At 42.3% G+C, this 25,114-nt stretch overlaps 1 protein-coding gene across 14 annotated transcripts in view; it reads right to left on the bottom strand.

Moving 5' to 3' along the window:
* The window catches only part of cuedc1b (CUE domain containing 1b), an 85,943-nt gene that overhangs the window by 47,563 nt on the left and 13,266 nt on the right, over window positions 1–25,114 (bottom strand). For 4 of the 14 annotated variants that reach the window (XM_076734833.1, XM_076734839.1, XM_076734838.1 and 1 more), the window contains 4 exons: window positions 22,999–25,022; window positions 21,698–21,825; window positions 10,421–10,547; window positions 8,322–8,577 (listed from right to left, as the gene is read on the bottom strand). In XM_076734833.1, the coding sequence (XP_076590948.1) occupies window positions 8,322–8,577; window positions 10,421–10,547; window positions 21,698–21,825; window positions 22,999–23,301 (814 nt within the window). In that variant the 5' untranslated portion in view covers window positions 23,302–25,022. Of the gene's footprint in view, window positions 1–8,321; window positions 8,578–10,420; window positions 10,548–21,697; window positions 21,826–22,998; window positions 25,023–25,114 lie in introns of those variants that run through there. The other 10 variants (XM_076734844.1, XM_076734842.1, XM_076734841.1 and 7 more) reach the window with 7 other exon arrangements.

The following is a 25,114-nucleotide window of genomic DNA, read 5'->3' as shown; positions in this document are numbered from 1 at the left end:
GCATCGGAATGGACGATGCCCTCATCTTCCTCCTCCATCCTGAGAAACAAGCTGGAGCTTTCAGGGGTGGACCAACACCTCTCAAGTTCTCTGATGACTCTGCCATTGTTGGCCTCATCACAGATGGGACGACAGGTCATACAGAGGACTCATCCAGGATTTCGTGGACTGGTGCCAGCAGAACCACCTCCTGATTAATGCGGGTAAAACCAAGGAGCTGGTTGTGGACTTCTGTCAGCGCAGGTACTCTTCACCATCACCAGTGAACATCCAGGGAAAGGACATTGAGATGGTGACATCTTATAAGTACCTGGGTGTTCATCTGAACCACAAATTGGACTGGACTCATAACACCACTGCATTTTATAAAAAAGGACAGAGCAGATTCTATCTGCTCAGGAGGCTGAGGTCTTTTGGGGTGCGTGGGGCACTCCTGAAGACCTTCTATGACTCTGTTGTGGCCTCTGCCATTTTCTATGGTGTAGTCTGCTGGGGGAGCAGCATCACAACAGCTGCCAGGAAGAGGCTGGACAAACTCATCAGGAAGGCCAGCTCTGTCGTGGGATGCCCTCTGGAACTGGTGGAGGAGGTAGGGGAGAGGAGGATGACAGCCAAGCTGTCCTCCATGACAGTCAATGACTCCCGCCCCCTCCAACACACACTCACTGCACTGAGGAGCTCCATCAGTGACAGGATACTACATCCAAAGTGTGTGAAAGAGTGGTATCGCAGGTCATTCCTCCCTGCAGCTGTCAGACTATAAAACAAAAACTGCTCCAAGTAATCAGTGCAATAAGCTGTGCAATAAGCTGTGCAATAAAACATGTACATAACAGTCTGTAAATACTATTTACAATTTCTTACCATTTTTTAGGATGACGTTTCATTTTATTTTTTATTTAAAATTCCCACTCTTTTGTATATACTGATGCTATTTTTAATTTGCATGCACTTCTTATATTACTCTATCTGCTTTATTGATGCTGCTGTAATTTGGAATTTCCCCTCGCGGGACTAATAAAGGAATATTGAATTGAATTGATTTGAATTGACATTCATTGAAATCCGATAAAGGGGGACAAACACATTTTGAGCGATGATGAAACTGGAAAGGCAAGGAGAGAGGGGACGATATATAGCAGAGTCACAGCTCAGTTGCTGCAGTCAGGCCTTAATACATGGGGCACACCAGTGAGCTATATGGGCGCCCCCTCACTTCCTGAAATAGAATTTCACAAGCTGAAGTGACTTAGCTCACCTCTGTGAAGCCTGTAACCTGCTTGTTGCAGCACACAGCTTTAATTTTGGCTGATTGAGATGCTCCTTTCTGTTGCGCACAAAAGAGCTTGAATGCAGAATGGACACTCGCAGCTGTATTTTTCACTTATGTGCCTTGACTTTTGCATTACTAGTTTTTTGTCTGTTTGATGTTCTCTTACTATGTTTACTGTTAAGGAAAATTACTTGTATGTGAAAACCTTCTTGACAATAAACCTGATTCTGATTCCGTGGGTTCCAGTTTTTCAGCTAAACTAGACTATGTCCAAAGTTAGAATCAGCTTTATTGGTCAAACAGGTGTGCACATACTGAGAATGAGACTCCAGTTAATCATTACTTTCAATGTACTTTAAACAGAAACGCTACACTGAGAACAAAGATCAATGCTAAACAACGATCAAACAAACATTAATTATGTACATGCAAGTAGGTGAAAAAAGGTTGAAGTACTTTATAGGCATGAAGTATAGGTGGATATGATGCATGTATGAGCTGCAAGGACATGACCTGTTACTGAGAACTCTTTTCAAAAGTGACTCTTGCAAAGATTCTGTTCCACTCAAGACTCAAGAATCGATGCCGAGAATGAATGAAATTATAGCGACTGTGAGTGGGCTTGAATGTTTTTTTTCTTTTCTTTTCTTTTTGTGAATTAAGATTATCGCCACAGAGTGAGGTGTAGTTTAATACTGACCGTTCGGAATGAGGATTGGATGGCAAGTTTCCTAGTCTTGCCATGGAGGAAGGTTTGCAATCCCTGCAGGTTATATGGCAGGGACAACCCCCTTGAACATTTGCATTTCTGTTGTGTTTTTTTGTACAATAGTTCTTGTTCACTCTTTTATTTGATTTTTGCTGTTTTTCTTGGCTCGGTGAATACGCATATGATCTCATATGCTTTTAGTTTCATGTTTCCTGTAGAGATTTTTGTATAAAGGGTCGAGTTAGGTAATATGGGAAGTGATAAGCTACATCTGTGTACATGGAATATTAAAGGGGCTCATAATCCTGTTAAGAGAAGTATTAACTTTTTTGAAAAAAGGACAAATTGACACTGCCCTCTTACAGGAAACACACCTGAATGATGAAGAACATCTTAAATTGCAGTGGGAAGGTTTTAATCAAGTGTTTTTTTCCTCATTCACCTCAAGAAGTAGAGGAGTGGCAATTTTTGCAGTTTTCAATATTGGACTGTATCAAGGATAAAAATTGTTGATATGTTATTGTTAAAGGTGTCTTACAAGGTATAATTATTTCTATATTGAATGTGTCCTACCCTCCTGCACACCCCTCTGACTTCATAACTAAAGTGCTCCTAGATTTCTCCCAGATTCAGTCAGATATTGCCATTGTGGGTGGAGATTTTAACTGCATACTAAATCCTCTTATTGATAAACTACCTCCTAAGGCTATGCCACTCTCTTCACAAGCTAAAGCACTCAGTTCCATATGTGAGGAACCTGGATATGTTGATGTTGATGCAAAAATTTTATGAACATGGGGATAAACCTGGGAAGTACTTGGCATATCTTACAAAAAAACAGCAGAGTCACAGACTATTGTGGCCCTTTGCGATGCTCAAGGCAACCGTGTATATGATAATAAGTTTATAAATGACACACTTAAATTATTTTACCTTTATATTTCTGAACAGCCAAGTGATGTGGTTGTTTTAATGGATAAGTTTTTTGCCCAGCTCAGTTTGCCCACCATACCATCAGAATACAAACTCACTCTTAATTCCCCCATTTTGGGACAAGAGGTGGTTAATGCTATAAGAGCTCTACAGAATGGAAACGCCCCTGGGCCTGATGGGTTCAGTTGTGAATACTACAAAGAGTTTTCCGACCTATTAGTGGAACCTTTAGTTAACATGTTTAACAACGCATTCTCAAATAATGAGTTACCCCAGACTTTGAGAGAAGCAAACATCTCACTCATTCTGAAAAAGGGGAAATGTCCAGAATCTTGTGCCTCTTATAGGCCCATATCCCTTCTTAATGTAGCCCGGAAAATTTTGGCAAAAATCCTGGCCACATGCCTTGAAGGTCTCCTGCCTAAAGTTATAAAGGAAGACCAAACTGGTTTTGTAAAGGGACGAAACTCTTGTGACAATGTTAGGCGGCTGCTCAATGTTATTCAGGTTTTTCAGCATCTGCAAATTGATGATTTAATGCTCTCCTTGGATGCGGAGAAAGCCTTTGACCAAGTGGAATGGATATATTTATTTTATTGTTAAATAAATTTGGTTTAGGGGATAATTTTATCAGATGGGTCAAGGTCCTATATAATAATCCTTAAGCAGGATTTCTAGCTAATGGGCTCAAATCAGGCAGCTTTCCTGTTCATAGCGGAACAAGGCAGGGATGTCCTCTGTCCCCCCTTTTATTTGCCATGGTTATTGAACCATTGGCAGAGGCTATTAGGATAGCACCCACTATACAAGGCTTGCAAATAGACAGAGTGTATCATAAGATGTCTTTATGCGGATGATGTCTTAATTTTTGTTTCAAATCCAGGGACTTCAGTACCTGCGTTACTGAATTTTATTGACTTAATTAGCAAATTTTCGGGATACAAAATTAATTGGGCGAAATCAGAGGCAATGCCACTAGGGAATCTAAATTCAATACCTCAAACACTACCCTCCTTCCGCTTTAAGTGGTCTCCGGCAAGCTTTACTTGTTTAGGAGAGCACATAACCCCTACATTTAAGCAAATGTATAGAGTCAACTTTGTTCCCTTGTTTGAGAAAGTGAGACAGGATTTAGAGCGTTGGAATTCTCTGCCGATATCCTGGCTAGGACGTGTAGCCTTGATTAAAATGAACATATTGCCTGAATTACTTTACACTATTCAAATGGTTGGTCTCAGCTCCTTCATATGGAGTAAACGCAAGCCAAAGCTAAAAATGACTACTCTGCAGCTACCAAGCTCTGAAGGAGGTTTAGATTTACTTGATTTTAGAAGGTATCAGCTGTGTGCTCATTTGCGATATATTTATGATTGGATTTTATGACAACTTCTGTCTGGCTGGATGTTGAATCCTCCCTTTCAAAATATCCATTAAGAGACAAGCTCTTTATTAAGAATTTTAAAACTATTGAATGTGCTGTGATAATCCTGTTACACTCAACACAATTAAGGCATGGCGATTAATGCGTAGACTTGAGGGGAGGTCAAAACTGACATCAGCTTTTACTCCTATTCTGAGTAACCCTGATTTCCAGCCAGGATTGCTTGATGCTGGCTTTAGACCGTGGAGTAATTGTGGCATTAATATGTTAAAAGATTTAATTACTGATAATGCATTAATGTCATTCAATCAGCTGATTGAGAAATACAATATCCCCAGACATGACTTCTTTCGTTATCTACAGATAAGACATTATATAGTACACAGCACAACTTTAATTGATAACCCTGACATATCTCCCCTTGAGAGAGTGTTGTTTGGGACAGCTCGGAAGATGGCTATTAGTCTACTCTATGGAGCTATGCGTGCTGTTCCATCTATGGCTTTATAAGAACTCCGAGAAAAGTGGGGGAGAGAACTTTCTGTTACAATCAGTGCTACTGAGTGGGAAAATATATGGGCCTATGCTAAATCACTCTCAGTTTGTAACCGTGCCAAATCAATACAGTTAAAGATTTTGCATAGAATGCATATATCCCCTAATCTCAGACATGGGTTCAACCCCAGTTTGTCTCCAATGTATCTCAAATGTAAAACAGAAATTGGCACTTTAACTCATTGTCTTTGGTCATGCCATAAGCTGCAGAAATATTGGTCAATGTCTTAACAGAAATTGAAAAGATATTGGGATTGGAACTGGGGATGGACCCAAGGTCTCTTATTTTAGGCCTGCCTGCGAGAGGTGTAAGGTTAACAAATCAGAGACTGTACTGTATTCTTACATTTGCAGCTAGGAAGAACATTTTGTTGCAGTGGATTAGTGATAAAGAACCAAATGTTAAGGGTTGGCATAAAGTGTTGTTTGATTTAGTTGCTTTGGAATATTTGACTTGTATATCACATTCAAAATCAAATCAATTTTCTAAAGTTTGAAAACCTTATTTGAAGTATTTGGATCCCAATGTATCTTCCATTCTGTTACAGGGATTCCCTGAAAGGTGATAAAGAGGGGATGCATTACTGCACGCTTATTTATTTTTTATTATTATGTTTATTTTTCATGTGCTTCTTTATGTATTTTCTTTTTACTTCCTTTCTTTAATATGGATATAGTATGTGTGTAACTGAGCCATTCTGTGTTGCAGGTGTGTTGCTGTGTTGAGGTTTTGTGTTTTTATTTTGCTTGCTTGTGTTGTTGGAAAAAGGAAAAATTAATAAACACATTTAAAAAACAAACAAACAAACAAAAAACACCTGCAGCAAGCAAGACCACCTGCAGCCAGACATACCGCCACTTGGTGGCGGTATGTCTGGAGGAAGAAGAAAAGAAGAATGAAGCATACGCTGAAAAGAACACCCTGCCTATAGTGAAGCATGGCGGTGGCTCAGTGATGCTTTGGGGTTGCTTTGCTGCCTCTGGCACTGGAAACTTGTAGCGTGTGGAGGGCACGATGGATTCAGTCAATTATCAGGAAGTCTTAGGAAAAAACGTCATGCCGTCTGTGAGGAAGCTGAAGCTGTCATTGGACCTTCCAACAGGACAATGATCTCAAGCATACCTCAAAGTCCACCAAGGCTTGGTTTCAGAAGAAATGGAAGATTTTAGAGGGGCTGTCACAGTCGCCTGACTTGAACCCCACAGAAAATCTCTGGTGAGATTTGGTGGGAAGGCGGTTGCAAAACGCACACCCAAGAATATTACTGAACTGGAGGCTATTGGAATTTCCCCTCGCAGGACTAATAAAGGAACATTGAATATTGTATTGCCCAAGAAATGGGCTAAGATTCCTCAGGAACACTGTCAGAAGCTTGTGTCTGGCTATGCATCACGTTTAGCAGGTCATAACAGCAAAAGGGAGCTCTGCTAAGTATTGAAGATGCTTGTCATGAAGGGGTTGAATAATTTTGGGACTGCAGTAGTCATTAAAAGTAGCATTTTGTGTTGAATTTGGATGAAAACCCTTGTAATATTAGTTTCATTGAACTACTTAAACAGTTCTTGTGTAATTTGTTGTTCGCAAACAGCTGAGAAATTGTATATTTTGCCAATAAGCATAATATGCAATGGGGGTTGAATAATTTTGATTGCAACTGTATATTTCGTCCCTCCAAAACATTTGCAAAGCAGATTTTTAAACGCAGCATTGTTTACTTCTTCCCTGCCAAAGTGGAATAGCGTGAAACCATTGGCAGGTCCACAAATATGTAAACATTCATTCATTCATTCATCTTCTTTACCCGCGCATCCCATTTCGGGGTTGCAGGGGGCTGGAGCCTATCCCAGCTAGCAATGGGCGAGAGGCGGGGTACACCCTGAACTGGTCGCCAGCCGATCGCAGGGCTACATACACAGACAGACAGACAACTCACACACTCACACTCACACCTACGGACAATTTAGAGACCAATTAACCTAACGAGCATGTTTTTGGTCTGTGGGAGGAAGCCGGAGTGCCCGGAGAGAACCCACGCATGCACGGGAAGAACATGCAAACTTCACACAGAAAGGCCCTGCCCGACCCAGGGTTCGAACCAGCAACCTTCTTGCTGTGAGGCACGCGCACTACCTGCTGCGCCACCGTGCCGCCCAATATGTAAACAAGACAAAGAAAATGGGGACATCATACAGTATTTCCAGTTACTACTAGGGCTGTAACGATATCAAAAACTCAACCTCACTAAGGCCACGATACAATACCTACTGCAATACTAAAAATCTAAAAAACAAAGAAAAACTACTTCAAAAAAATGCCTTTAATTAATTAAAGAGTGTGCAAAATACTTTGTGTGGGGACAGTCGAGCCTCTCTAACCACTACATCTACAGTTCCTGCACTGTCTGTAACAGCAGCAATACCGTGATGACTGTTATTCGTCATGTCGACCCCCCACTTCAAAACTTTTTCAACTATTCTGAGTCCAGTGTGTGATTGGAAAAGAGGCTGTGGCTGTCAGAAAAAACTTTTCGTTTCCCATTCACTGGTCATAACATGAACTGTGACTGTTCTGATATAGTTCTGAGTCAAATCTGTGGTTATTGAGATGTACTCTTCTTATTTGAGGCTCTATGTCACTTTTGCTTTTATCTCTTGGTACAGAGCTGGTATCACTGTGCGACTAAAGTGTGGCCTTGGTGGAACTGTAATACTTTGGCTCCAGCGTGTGTTTACTAACTTCCAAAATGCATCGTTGTCTACCACAGAAAACGGCCTTCAGCTATATACTCACAGATGCATCTTGTTTCTTCACCTCTGAGACTGTTATGCAGAGTCTTCTCTGTCTTCTTTCAGGCTCCTTTGGCCTGGCTGAGACTTTGTTGTTGTGTGCTTTTCCAGGTGGTGAGCTGCCAAATGGCTTCTCATATTTGCTATGTTTCTCATAGCATAGTTGAACGTCACCTGGCAGCATTTGCAAGTTGTTTTGCGTTTCTCAGTTTCCTTTTCACCATTGTCAGTTCTTGAAATGGGAATACCAAAATGTTGCCATCTATCAGCTCTAAATGTCAATGGACCATCTTCAATCTCTTTGTTATCAGCAGGTTCATCTGTAATTTTCTTGTTGGAATTATTTTTAGCAGCGCCTGTCTTGCACGTAAAGGATGATGGGAGTCTGTTTTCTTGACTACAATTGTTGGGCCCTCCCCTGTTCAAACAAAAACAATCCAATTTTTGACAAGGAGAGGTTGTAAACAACCATGCAACGTCACGGTAGATAGTGTCACAGTCACACAACGGCATCGAGCCATATTTCTATCATGATATCGTGGGATTCAATATATTGTTACATCCTTAGTGACTCCTATCCTGCATACAATACTGTACCACCAAAAACAGTATAACTACTAACACTGATCTCATGCTGACAATATGAGCAATTTCTCTGTGTATTTGAATATCCACAGTCATACCTCTCTCTAAGGCAATGAGGAACTCGTGGTTGCGCTGCAGCTCTCTCATAAATTCCTCATTCTGCAGAAAGAGGGCAATGCGCTCGTCTTCCAGATACTGCTTCATTTTCTTGTCTTGCTCTGTACCTCCTGTTATTACACCTGGACCTCCAGTGGTCCCTGCAGCACCAGATCCGGGAACAGACTGTGATGTCCATTGCCTTAGTGAAGAAACCGAGGATGAGGATGGCGATGACAGACTACTTTGAGAGCTCTGCTGAGGTAAAGACAGAAGAGGTTATTGGTTATAGTGTCAATTCATATGGTTTGATTATTGTCCTTTAATATAACCTCTTGCAGTCATACTGACAGCTGCTTGTACTACTAGGACTATTCTGATTGAAGGCAGTACGAAACAGGTAAGCAGGTAGGCTTTGTCCAAAGTTAATAAACTATACCTACCATCACCTAAATTAGCATACTAGGAATTTCCATTTCAGAAATTAATGGAAAACCAGTGGCTGACTGGAATGGTTGAACAAAACAAAATTAATCTGTGTTGTATTAAATTAAACATGGTCAACAAAAACAAATTAGAACACTTTAATATATACATATATAGATACATATAGACAGAGATAGAAATAGAGAGAGATAGAGAGAGAGACAAAAAACACCTCTTACATCCTAAAAACCACAATTTCATTAAGTAGGTGCAACTATTTTCCTCAAAAATATCAAAGGAACTGAAGCATACTATCCCACTATCCAAGCGTATTACTTGGTGGTATTTGAAGTTATTAAGGCAAAAGAATGCCGTTTATATTAAACAACATTAGAAAAAAACTTCATATAAACTTCACATGCAGCTTGAACTTTGGTGTGGCTGAGAGGAATGTTAAATGCCAAGGTCATTGCTTGTGAGCTGTCACAAGTCATTTGGCATTTTCAAAATCATTTTATGAGGATTCCATATAGGACTTTCTGATAAAAACTGGTGCCATTTACAGAATCAGTAATTTTATCATCCTAAAACACACTTCACTCATGCTCGACAGAAACAAAATAAAACTTGTCTTTCCGTTGTTTCAACAATGGTCGAAATAAACCAATTAATCAGGATGCGAACAGATGTGAAAATATCAGGAGAAGAGCAAACGGGAGTGTGGACATCAGAGAAGCAGCAGGGGAAAATAAAGAGAGTGAAAATATAGCCACTGATCACTCAAAGTTAAAAACAAAACTCTCAAACAGCTCTCACTCACTTGATGTGACAATTTCGGATGGGTTCTTCAGGAGAATATGGCCGTCTTTCTTCAGTGCTGCTCTGAGATAAGCACATTTCGGCACACTGCTGAATGTGCACACAGCTGTTGCATGTGTTTTAAGAAAGCTGTAGGCCGTGTTTCTAAAATATCACTCACCAAGTAACACACTAGTAACGACTAGTAGTTATACTACACACAAACAGTAAAGCCCCTTATCATAAACATGACCTGCTACCCTGAAATTTTGCAGACATTACCCAGAGGAGCTGTATGCATGAACTCAAATGTCCCAGTCAGTTGGCCCGGGCATTAAACAGACTTTACCTGCCAACTCCCTAGTCCAAAGTCCATTTAACTTCATTTGACTGAGCACATACATGAATAGAGAAGGTCATTGTCCAAACAATTCACTTCAAGTTAGTGGCCGTGTTGATGACATTGCAGCTGCTTTGCACTCTTTTCTGCTTGTGTGTACGTAGCTTTCCATTGTTTCGTTGATATTACGGATAAGTCCAAATACATGTGGTATTAATATCTACGTTAAAGACAGTCAATATCACAGATGAGTCATCCTCTTGTATGCTCTCCCAGGCACCAACCCTCACCTTAACCAAAGAGAGTATTTCCATTAGGTGACATTGCATCTAAAATCTCCTGTTGTGTGAAAGTACAATGTCCAGACCCGATTCTCCAGACATTGTCTGTAGTTCATATGTGAAAACAGCTTAACACTTCTATCAACACCCAACAATGGTAAACTTGTTCAGGTATCAAGGTTTCAAATAGAGTGAGCAAAGTAAAACTAGGATATCAAGTGGACCAATTTGACATATGTATGTTGACATTTTTTACCTTTATACTGTCTAACTGCTGTGGCAGGATCCGCAGAAAATCCTCCGGGAGATTTCCAAGCAAAGGAGGGTTCCAGTTCCGGTAGCTTCTGGCCTGCTGGTGACCTAGATGTTGCCCAGTTTCACATCTTTGAGGGCCCATGGAGTAACACAACACATTAGTAATTCTTCCAAATGCATTTGGTACATTATCAACTTACCGCAAGTTATCTCAAGTTACTATATGGCCAAAGACAGGAAATATCTTCAATGATGTGAAAAAGTTTGGACATCCCTGGTCAAAATTTCTGTTACTGTGAATAGTTAAGTTGGTATGAACTGACCTAAAAAAGTTAAAAACTAAACATTCTTTTGAATATTTTAAGCAAGATTAGAGTATTATTTTTAAATTGTAAAATTTTAGAGTGAAAAAAAAAGGAAAGGAGCACCATGCAAAAGCACCCTGAGAGACTTGAGCTCTTGGATTTACCAAGGTCTCAGACCTTAATCAGCTATACTATGGCTTGATGCTGCCTTCTTGGCCAGGTCACTCTTGTAAAAGAGATTTTAATCTCAATGAGGCTTTTACCTGGTTAAACAAAGGATATATATTGATTACAATCAATGTTAGGAAAAGCCAAGTGATGTAAATTTCAAAGCTTTATAAATATTGTGACTCCTCAAACCTTGTCCGAACAAACATCTACCATGGGCTCCTCTAAACAGCTGCCTAGCATTCTGAAAATGAAAGTAACTTTTGTCCACAGGAGGACAAGGCTAAAGGTAGCCATTTCCATAATATAGTGGTCCAGATGACTTTTGGAAGGCCAAAACAACTTTATTAGAGAACTGCTCTTGCTACATGAAGATTTAGCAGTCTCTGGAGTGCACTGTTCTACTGTGCAGCAACAGCGGCACAAATATGACTTTCATGGAAGAGTCAAAGGAAGACCTTTCCTGTGTTCTCACCACCAAAGTCAGCATCAGAAACTTGCAAAGGATCGTTTAAACAAGGCTGGTGCATTTCAAAACAAGTCCTGTACACTGAAGTTTAAACAGAACTTTCTGGCAATGAGCAAAGACATAAGAAGTGTATTGATCCCACACTGGAGAAATTAAGTCGTTAGAGCCAGCAAGTGTTAGAAAAAGCAAAAACAGTGGCACAAAGGGGTCAAGATTAAAAAAAAGTGTATGGGATACAGAATAGAAAAAAAAACTAAGTACATTATATACCAATGCCAATATTCTATTCGGTCTTTCATGTTGTATTGCACTTGAGAAATACTATTGCACTTGAGAAGCTGAAAACTTTCCTTTTTGATAAAGCTTATAGTCAGGGCTGGCTCAGGCTTGTCCTGGACCAGCCCCTAGTTATGCTGCTATAGCATTAGACTGTCGGGGGACCTCCAAAGATGCACCGAGCTCCTCTGTCCTTCTCTCCCTCTCCATCTGCACGTTTTCATGTCCTACCACGGTGTGTTACTAACTTAGCTTCTTCCCCGGAGTCTCTGTGCTTTGGTTCTCATGGATAGTGGCTGAATCTGGATTGTGGATTACAGCTGCGTCTCCTGCCATGGCCCTGTCTGACATCCACTGCAACTGCGACTACTGTTATTACATTCACTGTCACTGTTACTGTGATTACATTTCTGTCTGTCTCTCTCTCTCTCTGTCTGTCTGTCTCTCTCTCTCTCTCTCTCTGACTGCCTCACTCTCTCTCTCTTGCTCTCCCTCTCTCACCCAACCGGTCGAGGCAGATGGCCGCCTACCCAGAGCCTGGTTCTGCCTGAGGTTTCTGCCTGTTAAAAGGAAGTTTTTCCTCACCACTGTTGCCAAGTGCTTGCTCATGAGGGAATTGTTGGGTCTCTGTATATATAAGAGCTCAGCCTATACCAGCTCTGTATGGAAAGTGTCCTGAGACAACTTTTGTTGTGATTTGGCGCTATACAAATAAAACTGAATTGAATTGAATTGAGAAATACTAAGTCTATGTATATGCACAAAATACACAATTTATAAAAATACTGCTCCCAATACGGACAATAAATTGAGTTATTGCACAGTTGAAAGAAATATACAAAGACTTTGAAATTGCACCAAATGAAATGGGTTATATGAGCATATATTAACTTCGATAACAGTATTGCAAAACAAAGTGGGTTTATGGTGTAGATTTGGGGAAAGACAGCATCAACACAGTGCTACTTCAGTCTTGAGTGGTCTCCAAGCCAGCCTCCTTGATGTAAAGAAGAGGAGAGACGAGCTGGAGGAGTTAAAAAGACAACAAAGGGAGGATGAGGAGCTTGATACAAAATGTGCACTGATAGACAAGGAAGCCAGAGACGCTCAACAAAGACAACAGGAAGCACAAACGAAGAGGGAGAAAATGGTCAGACAGGTTGCAACAAATCAACGCATCCGCATTAAGGAGCGAGAGCTTGAGGCAGCCCAGCTTGTTTCAAGTTTTATCAGAGAGAACCTCTCGGATGATCACCCTGCTGCAGCTTCGGCACCAACATTATCATCTCTCCAAGACCAAGCTTCGGCTTCCTTTTATGATCTCCCTCCCTCCAGAATATTATCTCCTGCCCCTGTAAACATGAGATATGATGAGTCTCAAGCTGGTTCAACACCCCCACTATCACAAATTGGCTATTCCAATGCCCCTCAGATTCATGCCCCTATGTATCAACCTTTGCAGCAAATCCTACTACCTGCCCAGGCTCCGACCTCTACTGCTCAGTCCTATGCCCCCCCTCTGCCTGCTGACGCCATACTACCGTCCCTCTCTAGTCACCATGTACCTGTAACTCTCAGCATGGTCCAAACCTCTAGTCAAATCCCATCTAGGCATGCACCTGTAACTTTAAGCTCAGTCCAAGTCCCCAATCAATTTGCATCCATGCTTGGCCCTGTGCAGCCCACCTTCACTGGGAGTTTACCACCGATGCAGATATCATCCCAGCCTCCATGTCCTGTGCACTCGCAACCCCCCAATGTTATGGATCTGGTCCTGGCCTCAGCCTATGGGATACCAAAGCCCTCACTCCCTGTGTTCAAGAGTGGTCGAGAAAGTGATTTTGCTCTGTTAAAAATGGCCTTAGATAACCTCCTTGACAGCCACACCCATCTTACTGAGCAATTCAAATACCAGATCCTCCTAGAACATCTGAAACATCCAGGAGCCCACAAATTGGCCAAATCTTGCATGCATGATATGAGACCATATTCCACTGCCCTACAAGCGCTGCAGGAGAAGTATGGTCAACCAAGGCTGTTAGTCCAGAGTAAGATTGGTTCAATATTGAATTCTCCTGTTATTCGTATTGGTGATGTTGAGGCCTTCGATGATTTCTCTCTCTCCATCCATGCTCTGGTGGGAATGTTGCTGACACTAGAGGGCCCTACAGGATCTGAACTAAGATGTGGCTCTCATGTGGATAAACTCCTCAGTAAACTCCCTGTACAGTACAGAGACGGATTCATTGAGCACTGTATTAACTGAGGCATTCTCACTGGACAGGCAACCAAAACTTATTCCCTCCTCGACCTCTCAACCTGGCTACAGGTAAAATCAAGGGCCAAACGCATCTCAGAGAGAGCTGTGGAGTTTCACAAGCAAGAAAAACAGCAAACTGGAAAACGCCAGCCCTCCAGACCAGTCTCCTCGGTCTACCTGTCGTCAACATCTGATAAGAATAGCACATCGAGAGCGCACTCCAAGGAGAAGGTGAACACCAATTCTATTATTAAACCTAAACCCTACTGTCCCTACTGTAATATCCGAGACCACTTCCTTGGTTCATGTGCAGAGTTTAAGAGACTCTCCGTATCTGACATTGAAAAATGGATCGGTGAGAAAGAGAGATGCACTAACTGTGGGAGAACACACAAAATGGATAAATGCACCTTGAAAAGGCCATGTAACATATGTAAAGAGATTCACTTAACCATTCTCCATGATCTCCATATACCTAAATCAGCCACTGTGATGTTTGCATCTTCCCCCTCTGAGCTCCTCTATGTTGACCAACCTAATCGTTCTCGTAAAGTAATGCTGAAGGTTGTGAATGTACTCATACACAACGGGGAGAAAACCCTTAAAACTCATGCAGTTCTTGATGATGGTGCAGACAGGTCTATCCTGCTCCCCCAAGCTGTCCAAAATTTGGGCCTTGCCACACAGCCTGAAACCATTTCCCTATGCACAGTAAGACAGGACATAGTGCAATTGGATGGGGCATCTGTGTCCTTCGAAATTTCCCCTCTTGACCAGCCAAATGAAAGACATGTTATTAATCAAGCCTTCACCGCCGAGAACCTTGGTCTGTCTCAACACACATACCCTCTGAAGCAATTACAAGAGCAATATCACCATCTTAGGGGTATCCCATTACAGCCCATGGATCGTGCACGTCCCCTGGTTCTCATTGGCTCAGACTATGCCCATCTAATCACCGCCACAGAAGAGATACAGATGGGGCCCCCTGGTGGTCCACTAGCGGTACACACCAGGCTTGGATGGGCTCTCCGGGGGCCAGCTAACTTAATCCAAACCAAGCAAACCCTTCCCTTCTCCCTCACCTGCTTTAAAAGTGAACTGCTCAGGAATGTTGAAAGATTGTGGCAAATTGACACTTTACCCTATGTAAATGAGAAGACAGCCGCAAGATCAAAACAGGATAAATTGGCCCTTGATCTTCTCAATTCTAAGACAGTGAGGATAAACATAGATGGTGTAATGCGTTATGCCACTCCATTGCTTAGAGCCCCTACTATGCCTGTCCTTAGAGCCCCTAAGGAAGCTGTCCTGCCCCGTCTCTGTGCCACAGAAAAACGCTTATCCAAGGATCCCAAACTGGCTGAAAAATATCAAGAGGAACTAGATAAGCTGGTGCAGTCTGGCTATGTTTGTCAAATCCCCAGTGAGCAGATAGCCCAACCAAAGGAAATATGGTATTTCCCACATCACATTGTTGAACACAATAACAAGCATAGGGTTGTATTTGACTGCTCCTTTGAGTATATGGGACAAAATCTCAACAGATGTCTTCTGCCTGGCCCTACACTCGGCCCTTCTCTGCTGGGGGTTCTTCTCCGTTTCCGCCGACATCCCATTGCAATCTGTGGAGATATTAAAGCTATGTTTCATCAGGTGCGCCTTCTGAATGATGACAAGTCTTTATTGCACTTTATATGGAGAGGAATGCAGGTGGATCAGGAGCCGAGTGTGTATGAATGGCAAGTGTTGCCCTTTGGAACAACCTGTAGTCCATGCTGCGCCATCTACGCAGTCAACAGACATGTTCAAGATCATTGTGAAGGAAATGAGGAGGTTCTACACTCTGTCCAACAATGTTTCTATGTCGATAACTGTCTCCAAAGTTTCCCATCCTCCCACCAGGCTAAGTCACTTATTGATAAGATGCGCCCTCTGCTGGCTACTGGTGGCTTCGACATCAGACAATGGGCTAGTAATGATCCAGCTGTCATAAACCATCTCCCACCAGATGCAAAGTCAAAAACAAGTGAGTTGTGGCTCTCAGGAAATGGAGACCCCAAAGAACTGACATTAGGTCTCCAATGGAACTGCCTGACAGACATGCTGAGCTACAAAACCAAATCGATCACCTATAATCAACCTACAATGAGGAATATATACAGAGTGCTGGCAAGTCAATATGATCCTCTGGGCTATCTGACTCCCTTTACAACCAGAGCAAAGATCCTGGTACAAGACCTATGGAAACAGGAGAGAGGATGGGATAACATCATTAAATCAGATAACTTGTTGAAGCAATGGCAAGCATGGGAGCTGGAACTGGAAAATCTCCCTGACATCCACTTCCCTCGCTGTTATCTGCCCACCTGCATTAACCTAGCCACATCAGAATCCCATATGCATGTGTTCTGTGATGCTTCAGAGCGCATCTATGGTGCAGTTGCCTACTTATGGTTTAAGGATAAACTTGAACACATCCATGTTAGCTTCATCATGGCCAGGTCTCGCATAGCCCCAAAACGTCAACTCTCTATCCCTCGTCTTGAGCTATGTGCGGCTCTAGCAGGTGCTCAGCTAGCTCATCTCCTCAGTTCTGAGCTCAATATTCCCCAACAGTCTGTGACACTCTGGACTGATTCAACAACAGTCTTGTCATGGTTGACCTCGGACTCCTGCCGTTACAAGGTGTTTGTTGGGACCAGAATAGCTGAGATTCAGACCCTGACTGACACAAGTAGCTAGAGGTATGTTGATTCAAAGAATAACCCAGCAGATGATCTTACACGGGGCAAAACTCTCCTAGAGCTCTCTCAACAACATAGATGGGGTCAGGGCCCACCATTCCTCCTGTTAAACGCCACCTGCTGGCCAATCAGTCCACTTGTACTGGCTGAACCAGAACCAGTTGAGGAGATCAGGAAATCGATGTTCTGTGGAACAACAATGTCAAATGATACAAAGCTTCTGGATCTGAAGAGGTATAACAGCTGGGATGACTTAATTATTGGAAACAAAGACGATGCTTTATGGGGCGGCAGACCACAGTTCAAACATAGCCCAATGGTACATCAACTCAGAGAGGCACCTCCTGCAAAGAGCGCAATCAGAGTGTTTCCCTGAGGAGATAAAGGCCCTTAAAGGTGACAAATCTATTCCAAGGAATAGCAAACTACTCCCCCTGTCTCCTGAATATGACCGTGAACTCAGCCTTATACGAGTAGGAGGTCGACTCCGAAGAGCAGAGACCCTTGACCACGACACTATTCACCCAATTGTCTTAGATCCCAGACATCATGTCACCAGACTCATTATAAAGCATTATGATGAGAAACTACTGCACCCAGGCCCTGAGCGTGTCCTGGGAGAAATGAGACGGAGGTACTGGGTTCTGCGTGGCCGGCAAGCCATTCGCCAGCATCAACATCAATGTCAAGACTGTCAGAAATGGAGAGCCAAACCAGTTATTCCCAAAATGGCCGATCTTCCTCCAGCCTGCCTTAGATTGTCAAAGCCCCCATTCTGGTCCACAGGCGTGGACTGTTTCGGGCCTTTCACAGTGAAAATTGGCCACCGCACAGAGAAAAGATGGGGCATACTCTTTAAATGTTTAACAACACGCTGTGTACATCTTGAGCTGCTGGACGGTATGGATGCAGATACATTTCTGATGGCCTTCAGAAGATTTGTCTCACGCAGGGGAAAACCCTTTGAACTCCTCTCTGATTGTGGAACAAATTTCAGAGCAGGAGAGACAGAGCTAAGAAATGCTTTCCAGGCAATGACATCGGATTTGAAGCAAAAATTAGCCCACACACAGGTCAGATTCCAATTCAATCCTCCATCTGCCCCACATTTTGGTGGAAGCTGGGAACGTGAAATAAGATCAGTTAAATCGGTCCTCTATGTTGCATTGGGAAAGCAAACAACAACAGACACAGTCCTGCACACAGTGCTGGTTGAAGTTGAAGGTATCCTTAATTCAAAGCCACTCGGATATGTCTCCTCTGACCTTGCCGATCCAGACCCAGTAACACCAAATATGTTGCTGATGGGGCGGCTTGACTCCTCCCTTCCTCAGGCAATCTACTGCTCAAGTGAACTCCTTGGCCGAAGGACATGGCATCACAGCCAGATATTGGCAGATAATTTCTGGACAGCATTCATTCGCTATTATCTCCCTACTCTACAAACCAGGCAAAAATGGAAATCTGACAAGGAAAACTTGGATTCAGGTCAGGTTGTAATGATTGTTGACCCCCAGTATCCTCGAGCATCATGGCCCATTGGGAGGATAACTGAGGTATACCCTGGAAAAGATGGAAAGGTTCGCAGCGCCAAGGTCAGTATTCGAGGACGAGAATACTTACGACCTGTTGCCAGACTAATCCCACTTCCTGAGATCACTGATTGAAATGAATGAACGTATTTGCTGCACAAATCCGGGGCACCTCCCACTGTCCCTCCCACTCTACAAATAGAGGCCCAGTACAGGCCTTCCCCCTTTTTTCCCTTTGTCTCCAGATTGTGTGTGCGTGTGTACTGGTGGTGCTCACCTTGCCATGCGTATTTGACCTCAGTTCATTGTAAGTACATCCAAACCTATTTTAATCCATTAAGTTTAAGTAAGTTAAGAATTGTAACATGCCTAATCGTTTGGTTTGATCTGTTTATGGATCACGAATTTATAAGATGGATTGTATTCTAATTTAATGGTACTTTAGTTATATGTAGCAGGCATGAGTTACTTGTTTCCTTTCTTTCTTTTATTCCTATAGAACCATGGCTCGGTGACACCACCTCTCAACCCAAGCATTAAAATCATAATAAACAAGTATTAAGTCCAGGCAATTCTGCATCCTTGTGGTTTGTGTGGCTCCAGTCTGAACCTTATAACCAACACACCCACCTCTTTGATTGTTTCCAGAAGACAGTCCAGGTCAGAGCCAGCTCTCCTGACCAGTTTGTTTAGTCTTTTCCCATACCTCTCTGAGCTTCCACAACCCCAGCAAACCACTGCATAGAAAACTGCAGATGCCATCACAGAGTCATAACAGTGACCAATATACTGCAATGGACCTCAGTCTTCTTAGCAGGTGCAGATGACTCTGACCCCTCTGGTATAGGGCATCTGTGTTGTTTGTCCAGTCCAGTTTGTCATGGAGGGGAACACCCAGGTATTTGTAATCCCCCACAATCTCAATGTCCAAGCCCACCATGTTCACTGGTGTAGTCTGTGGTACCTTCCTTCAGAAATCAATCACCATCTCCATCATCTTGCTGGCGTTTATGTGCAGATGATGTAGTGGAAATTGTAGACTGATGTGAACCAACAAAGTTGGTTATGACTTCCCTATATTCCAGTTTGTTCCCCTATGATACACATCATTGGCTGTATCATCGGAGAACTTCTAGACAACTGTCTGTGTTGCGTCTTAAGTCTGACATGTAGAGGGTGAAGAGGAAAGGGAAGAGCACTGTCTCCTGCAGAGTCTGCAAACTAGAAAACTCAGACACGCAGTCGCGAAGCCTCACATACTGTGGTCTATTGGTGAGGTTAGCCACTTTCGGTCAAACATCAGACTACACTCCCGGTACTCCTACTGCAGTCTGGTTAGCGCTGTTACTGCTTCCATCTTATTTGGGAGATATCTTGCATTCCCCATAAAAGACACAGTATAGATGGTTTGTACCATCTTTTCTTCTCTTGGCACTTTGCCCCAGCTCTGCATCCCCTTCTCCTTTTCATTAAGTCCTTGGGGATCTCTGATCTTTCCACTGGGAGTACGCTCATGTTGCTCAGCACGACCAGCTGTTCCCATGCATAAACAATGGACCCAAAGTTCAATGGCTCTCCTGAAGTTGATTTAAGTAGTCCAAAAGCAATAAAACACAAATCACTAGTCACACCAGTTGTACATCCATATGTGTAATGCATGATTGACCAAGAATGGTCATATTTTGGGTTTGTATTGCAAACACCAGCAAATTCTGGAACCAAACATCACACAGTCCATAAAAAAGCTGGAGATGAAAAGAGAATGGCTTCTACAACAGGTTAATGATCCTAAACATGTCTCAAAATCCACAATGGACTACCTCAAGAGGCACAAGCTGAAGGTTTTGCCATGGTCTTCACTGAGCCCTTAGCTAACATCATTGAAATCTCACAGAACTAGAAGCCTTTAGCAGGAAGAATGGGTGAAAATCCCCCAAACAAGAATTGAAAGGACCCTTAGCTGACTACAAAAGGCCTTTACAGGATGTGACACTAGTAGTACGGGCCATGCAAGGTGCCACAAAATTTTGCTTTGGGCTCTTTTCCTTTTTTGTCATTTTAAGAACTGTTAAAGATGGAAATAAAAATGTAATGTTGCTTAAAACATTAAAGAAATGTATGATCTTTCAGTTTATGGTGTTTGTAACTCAGGTCATCTTTTAAGCTATTAACAGAAACAGAAAACTTGACCTTGGGTGCACAAACGTTTGCATGTCACTGTTTCCCATATTTCATTAACAGAAAAGAACTGATCATACAAGTGAAGAAATGTCTAAGTGCTTGCGGATAAACTACACACGAACAAAATTGGTAACACTGACATACAAATAAAACAAGATGACTTATTATCTTTTAAGAATAATCTGATTCTTAGTTTATTTTGTTTCTGTTTTGGTATAATCAATGTCAGTGTTTGTGTATATATAATGCACTGTCCTGTGATATCTACCCGCTTTAAGCCACTCAAGCGGCATGGCTCTATGGATGGCATTCAAGCCACTTCAATCTAAACTTCAAAATCTCAGCAGTTATTGGATGGATTGCCATGAAATTTGTTCAGATATGTATGGTCTCCAGAGGATGAATCTAAAGGACTTTGGTGATCAGCTGATATTTCTCAATTTGAGTGTATAGTATATATGAACAACTATTAGATGCAGTGCCATGACATTTGGCACAGATGTCCAAGGTCCAACTGGAGCAGAATTTGATACAGACACTCATGGTTCCTATTTGCTGCAATAAATGAATGGATCCCCTAAGTTTTCATCTCGTATCACCATCAGGTCAAAAGGTAACTTGGTCCAATACTTTGATTTATGACCAAATACCTGCAAAACTAATGGCATTGCCATCAGGCTCAGCTGTACTTTGTTTTTGGTGCTAATTAGCGAAATACCATGCTAACATGCTAAACTACGATCATCAAAATGGCAAATACTATACCTGGGAAATATCAGCAACTTAATATTTTAATTGTTATCAAACTGACACGCTGCTGTTTGCATTTACTGTAGCTCTAAAAAACGCAATGCTTTGCATTTGTGATGTGATGATTAACACCACAACAGGTCAGACAAACTCCTTTGCAATCATTTTACCTACATTTAGAGGTAGGGCAAAAAAACACAACAATGAACAGAGGTTTTCCCACTCTCAGTCCTGACCACTTCAGAGGTGCAACTATGAATTCATATTTTTTATTAATCTATCAGTTATTCTAGTGATGAATAAAGCAATAGCTTAGTGTCTAAAGTGTCAAAACTGATAGTCAGAACTAATGTTAGTGGCCTAAACCGGAAGCAATTCTATCAAATATTGCACCATGCAGCACCAGTAGAGGGGCCAGATTACTTTTTATACATCTTCAAACCCTCCATCCATTTAATAAAATCACAAACACACAGAGTTTGTTCAATAAAACTCAAACAAACACAAATGCAAAGTAATGAAACATTTTCAAAGTTGCTCTTAATCTGATAATTACAGAATCACAGCCTCAGCTCATCTCTCTGCCTTACCTTGGTGGGGGTTTTGATAGGGCTTCTGGGTATTTCCTGTCATAAATGTGCATATCATATGCTGGTGGAGAGTAGATTGGAGGCGGTTCTTCATCTGAACTGTCAGGTTCCAGCGTTCGCTCCAGAATCTAGAAAGAAAAATGACAAGCTTTGCTTCATGAAATGTTTTATACCTGTCTTACCCTCATGCACTTTGCAGTAACTCCACTTTGATGCCAATGAGAGTCAGGTATCTGTGATTTACACCAGGCAAATATAACAAGCGGAATTTACACAACCCTGTGATCTTATTTATTTTGGTTCAAAGCCTGAATGTTACAGTTCTGCAGTCCTCCATTCAGAGGTGGCATCCTTCCTGTCATTGAATTTAGATGTTTGGACAGCAGTTGAGTAACATGACATGAGATGTCTGAGTAAAACAAAACATGACACTGAGCACCCTCTCTATATTTAAATAAGTCTGTTTCCACTGCTGAACATTTGACTATTTGTAAAATACAGGCACATTCATGCTGTAAAGACAAGTTGTGCCCATAGTATAAAGCCTGCACTGCTAGCCTTAAGGCTCACATAAACACAAAACGTTTGTAACGGTGTATACAGAAAGGCCAATATACAATACATTACAATTCAATTCTCAGATTCTGATGAAATTCAGTCTTCAAATTTAAAACCAATAAATACTTGGGTCAGCTGCATCTCTCGCAGGTCATAAAGCCCTGGGTCAAAGCCCTGTAACTGAATTCTGCCAGCAGACCACCTAGTTATCCTTGTCAAGGTAACATATGATGCCGCATGTGACATAATAATAATAATAATATTCTGAAATATTTCAAAATAACACCAGCCTGTCCTTTAAGTATTAACTCACTACATAACTGCAGCTTTTGGTATAAATGTCATCAAAATTACATATTGTTCAGTTTCTGGTGCACATTTGCTGTTCAGAAAAACTATTGTAACAGAAATGAAAAAAAATATTCCATTGTCAAAAGGGTAATTTAGACCCAGGATTGTTGGGTCCTGTAATTGCATGCTATAAGTTAGTAGCGAATTAATTCTCAACCAAAAACAGCTTTGGGGGATTACCTAATTAGATGCATCAGGTTGTAAAGTTCTGTGACTACTTACTAAAACACTCAAGAAATGTCACCAAAGCAGTCACATTTGATATCTTTTCCCCATGAACTTGAAATATTCACCCATCATTAATCCTACTGGTAATCTCCATTTGGTTTATACTGTCAGTACTGACAATACGTTCGATTTCCCAGTGGTGCCCATGGACCTTTTTCACTGACCTCTGGTGGGATACTGTCATCTGAGTCTGAGCTGTCATCTGAGCCCTGTCCATCAATGCTCATCTGGAGCAGCTGGTCAATGGTGGCATCCACAGCTCCATTGTTGGAGCGAAGCACACACTCAATCACCTCATAGTCCATAGATGGAAACATAGTCTTGAAGTCCTCCATGGCCTGGTTGAACTCCAGGCGTCGGACCTGGCGGTTCGGCTTGCTGTTGTTGAGCTGCCCACTGCTGTCACCACCACTTCTACTGTTTCTGGAGCTTCCATTGCTGCTGCTGCGCCTGAACAGACTAGTCATCCTCGGGGCCTGGCCACCTCAGGTACTGCCAACCTACTAATAGGATGGCTCTTCTTATTTGTTACCTCAACTGTCACTGTCAACTCAAGCACTTTGGCCCCTTCGGTTTCACTTGCTTTTCACATTTACCTCTGGCTCAGTTACTTACTCCAGCATACATAGCAGTCTATTGAGGGGAGTTCAGAAAATGTTCAGCAGCCCCCCCACCCCCCCACCCCACCCCGCCCCCCAACCCCCCAAAAAATAAATATCAATAAATAATTACAATAATAGTAATCGTTATTCAGCTGCATCCAGCATAGCTGACTGTACTATATGGTGTGCAGGCACAGGAATAGTCAGGTGGTGAGGGAATTTATATGACCGAGGTCCTTTCACCAGGCAGAGACTGGAGTCAAAATCTGCCGGGGAACACACATTATATCACAGTCATCAGCACCTACAGAGAGAAGAAGATAGGCAGTGTGTTAGTCAGAGCTATCAACACAAACATTACATAGTTCTACAATTACATAGTTTTCTTGGCAATTGCAAGAACCATGCTGAATTTCATCCAACCATCAATCTGAAGGGACTTAGGATGCAGTATCAGATGCAGACTTCAACACAACATTGGTTGTGGTCTGTTGTCTTTTTTATGCCATATATCTCAAATGACCTGGGGCCTCATGTACAAAGACTTGCGTGGATTTCCTACTGAGACATGGCGTATGCTCAAATCCAGAAGACATTGTACGCACAAAAATATTCAGATGTATGAATCTGTGCGCATGCATGAATCCAAGCACATTTCCTTTGTACATCCAATTGAGCGCACATGTTGGAGTACCTGATCCATCCCTGTCCACGCCCCTATTTAAATACGCAAATCATATTTAAATGAGCCCTGCACCTGGGATTCCCCTCTCTGCATCAGAAAATCAAAGAAGCATGAGTAAGACGGAAAAGGAAAAGAATTTCACTGAAAGCGAATTGGAGACGCTACTCGCTGAAGTGGAGGTGCGCAAAAATGTGCTCTTTGGCACGCTGTCCTCCGGCATAAGCACCAAACGCAAGAGGAGTGAGTGGGAGAGTGTATGTGACGCTGTCAATGCTGTGGGGTCAGAGAAGCACACACAAGAAGAAATAAAAAAGAAGTGGTCCGCCATCAAGGTGGATGCGAAGCGTAGGATGGCTGCCCACCGCCAAAGTGTGGCCAAAACAGGAAAGGGGACAGGAGAGGAGGGGCTCACCCCGTTTGAACAGAGAGTCGCCGCAATTGTGGGTGACACTGCTCTCTCAGGGGTGGTGGGAGCACATGTGGGTGACTCTGATTACCCCCAAGGTAAATACCTATGTATTTGTGTAACTCACAACAAATGTGTTCATACAGTAGCCTGCTCACAGCCCTATAAGATAGAGGTTCATGCGTAAATGCTAGATGCATGGTATTATTTGTTTTGAAATCTTTAGAATTTAAATTTAAACATGGTAGCATATCAAAGAGGATATCAAAGACTTTGACTCATGTTTGATTACTCAATTTATTATTTTAAAACACAGAAGAGGACACGCAGTCACAGCCACATGCCACAGACTTGGGGGATTCCTCCACCGTCCCCGGCGTCACAGACTCGGGGGATTCCTCCAGCATCCCCAGCGTCTCCGGTGCCAGTACGCCGCATCCACCGGCTGCTGCTGCTGCTGCCTGCCCCACTGGCCGTGTCCTCACGCATGCTTTGCTGGGGTCACAAGAAGAAATCATTAGAGCAATAGGCGGCATAAATGATCGCCTAAATCAATTAATAGGAGTCCTAACAAATATTGGTGAATC

Source organism: Chaetodon auriga, chromosome 7 (assembly GCF_051107435.1).
Source record: "Chaetodon auriga isolate fChaAug3 chromosome 7, fChaAug3.hap1, whole genome shotgun sequence".
Classification (NCBI taxonomy): Eukaryota; Metazoa; Chordata; class Actinopteri; order Chaetodontiformes; family Chaetodontidae; genus Chaetodon; species Chaetodon auriga.
The sequence above is the reverse complement of the archived record's forward strand: the minus strand, read 5'-3'. Positions and strand labels throughout refer to the sequence as shown.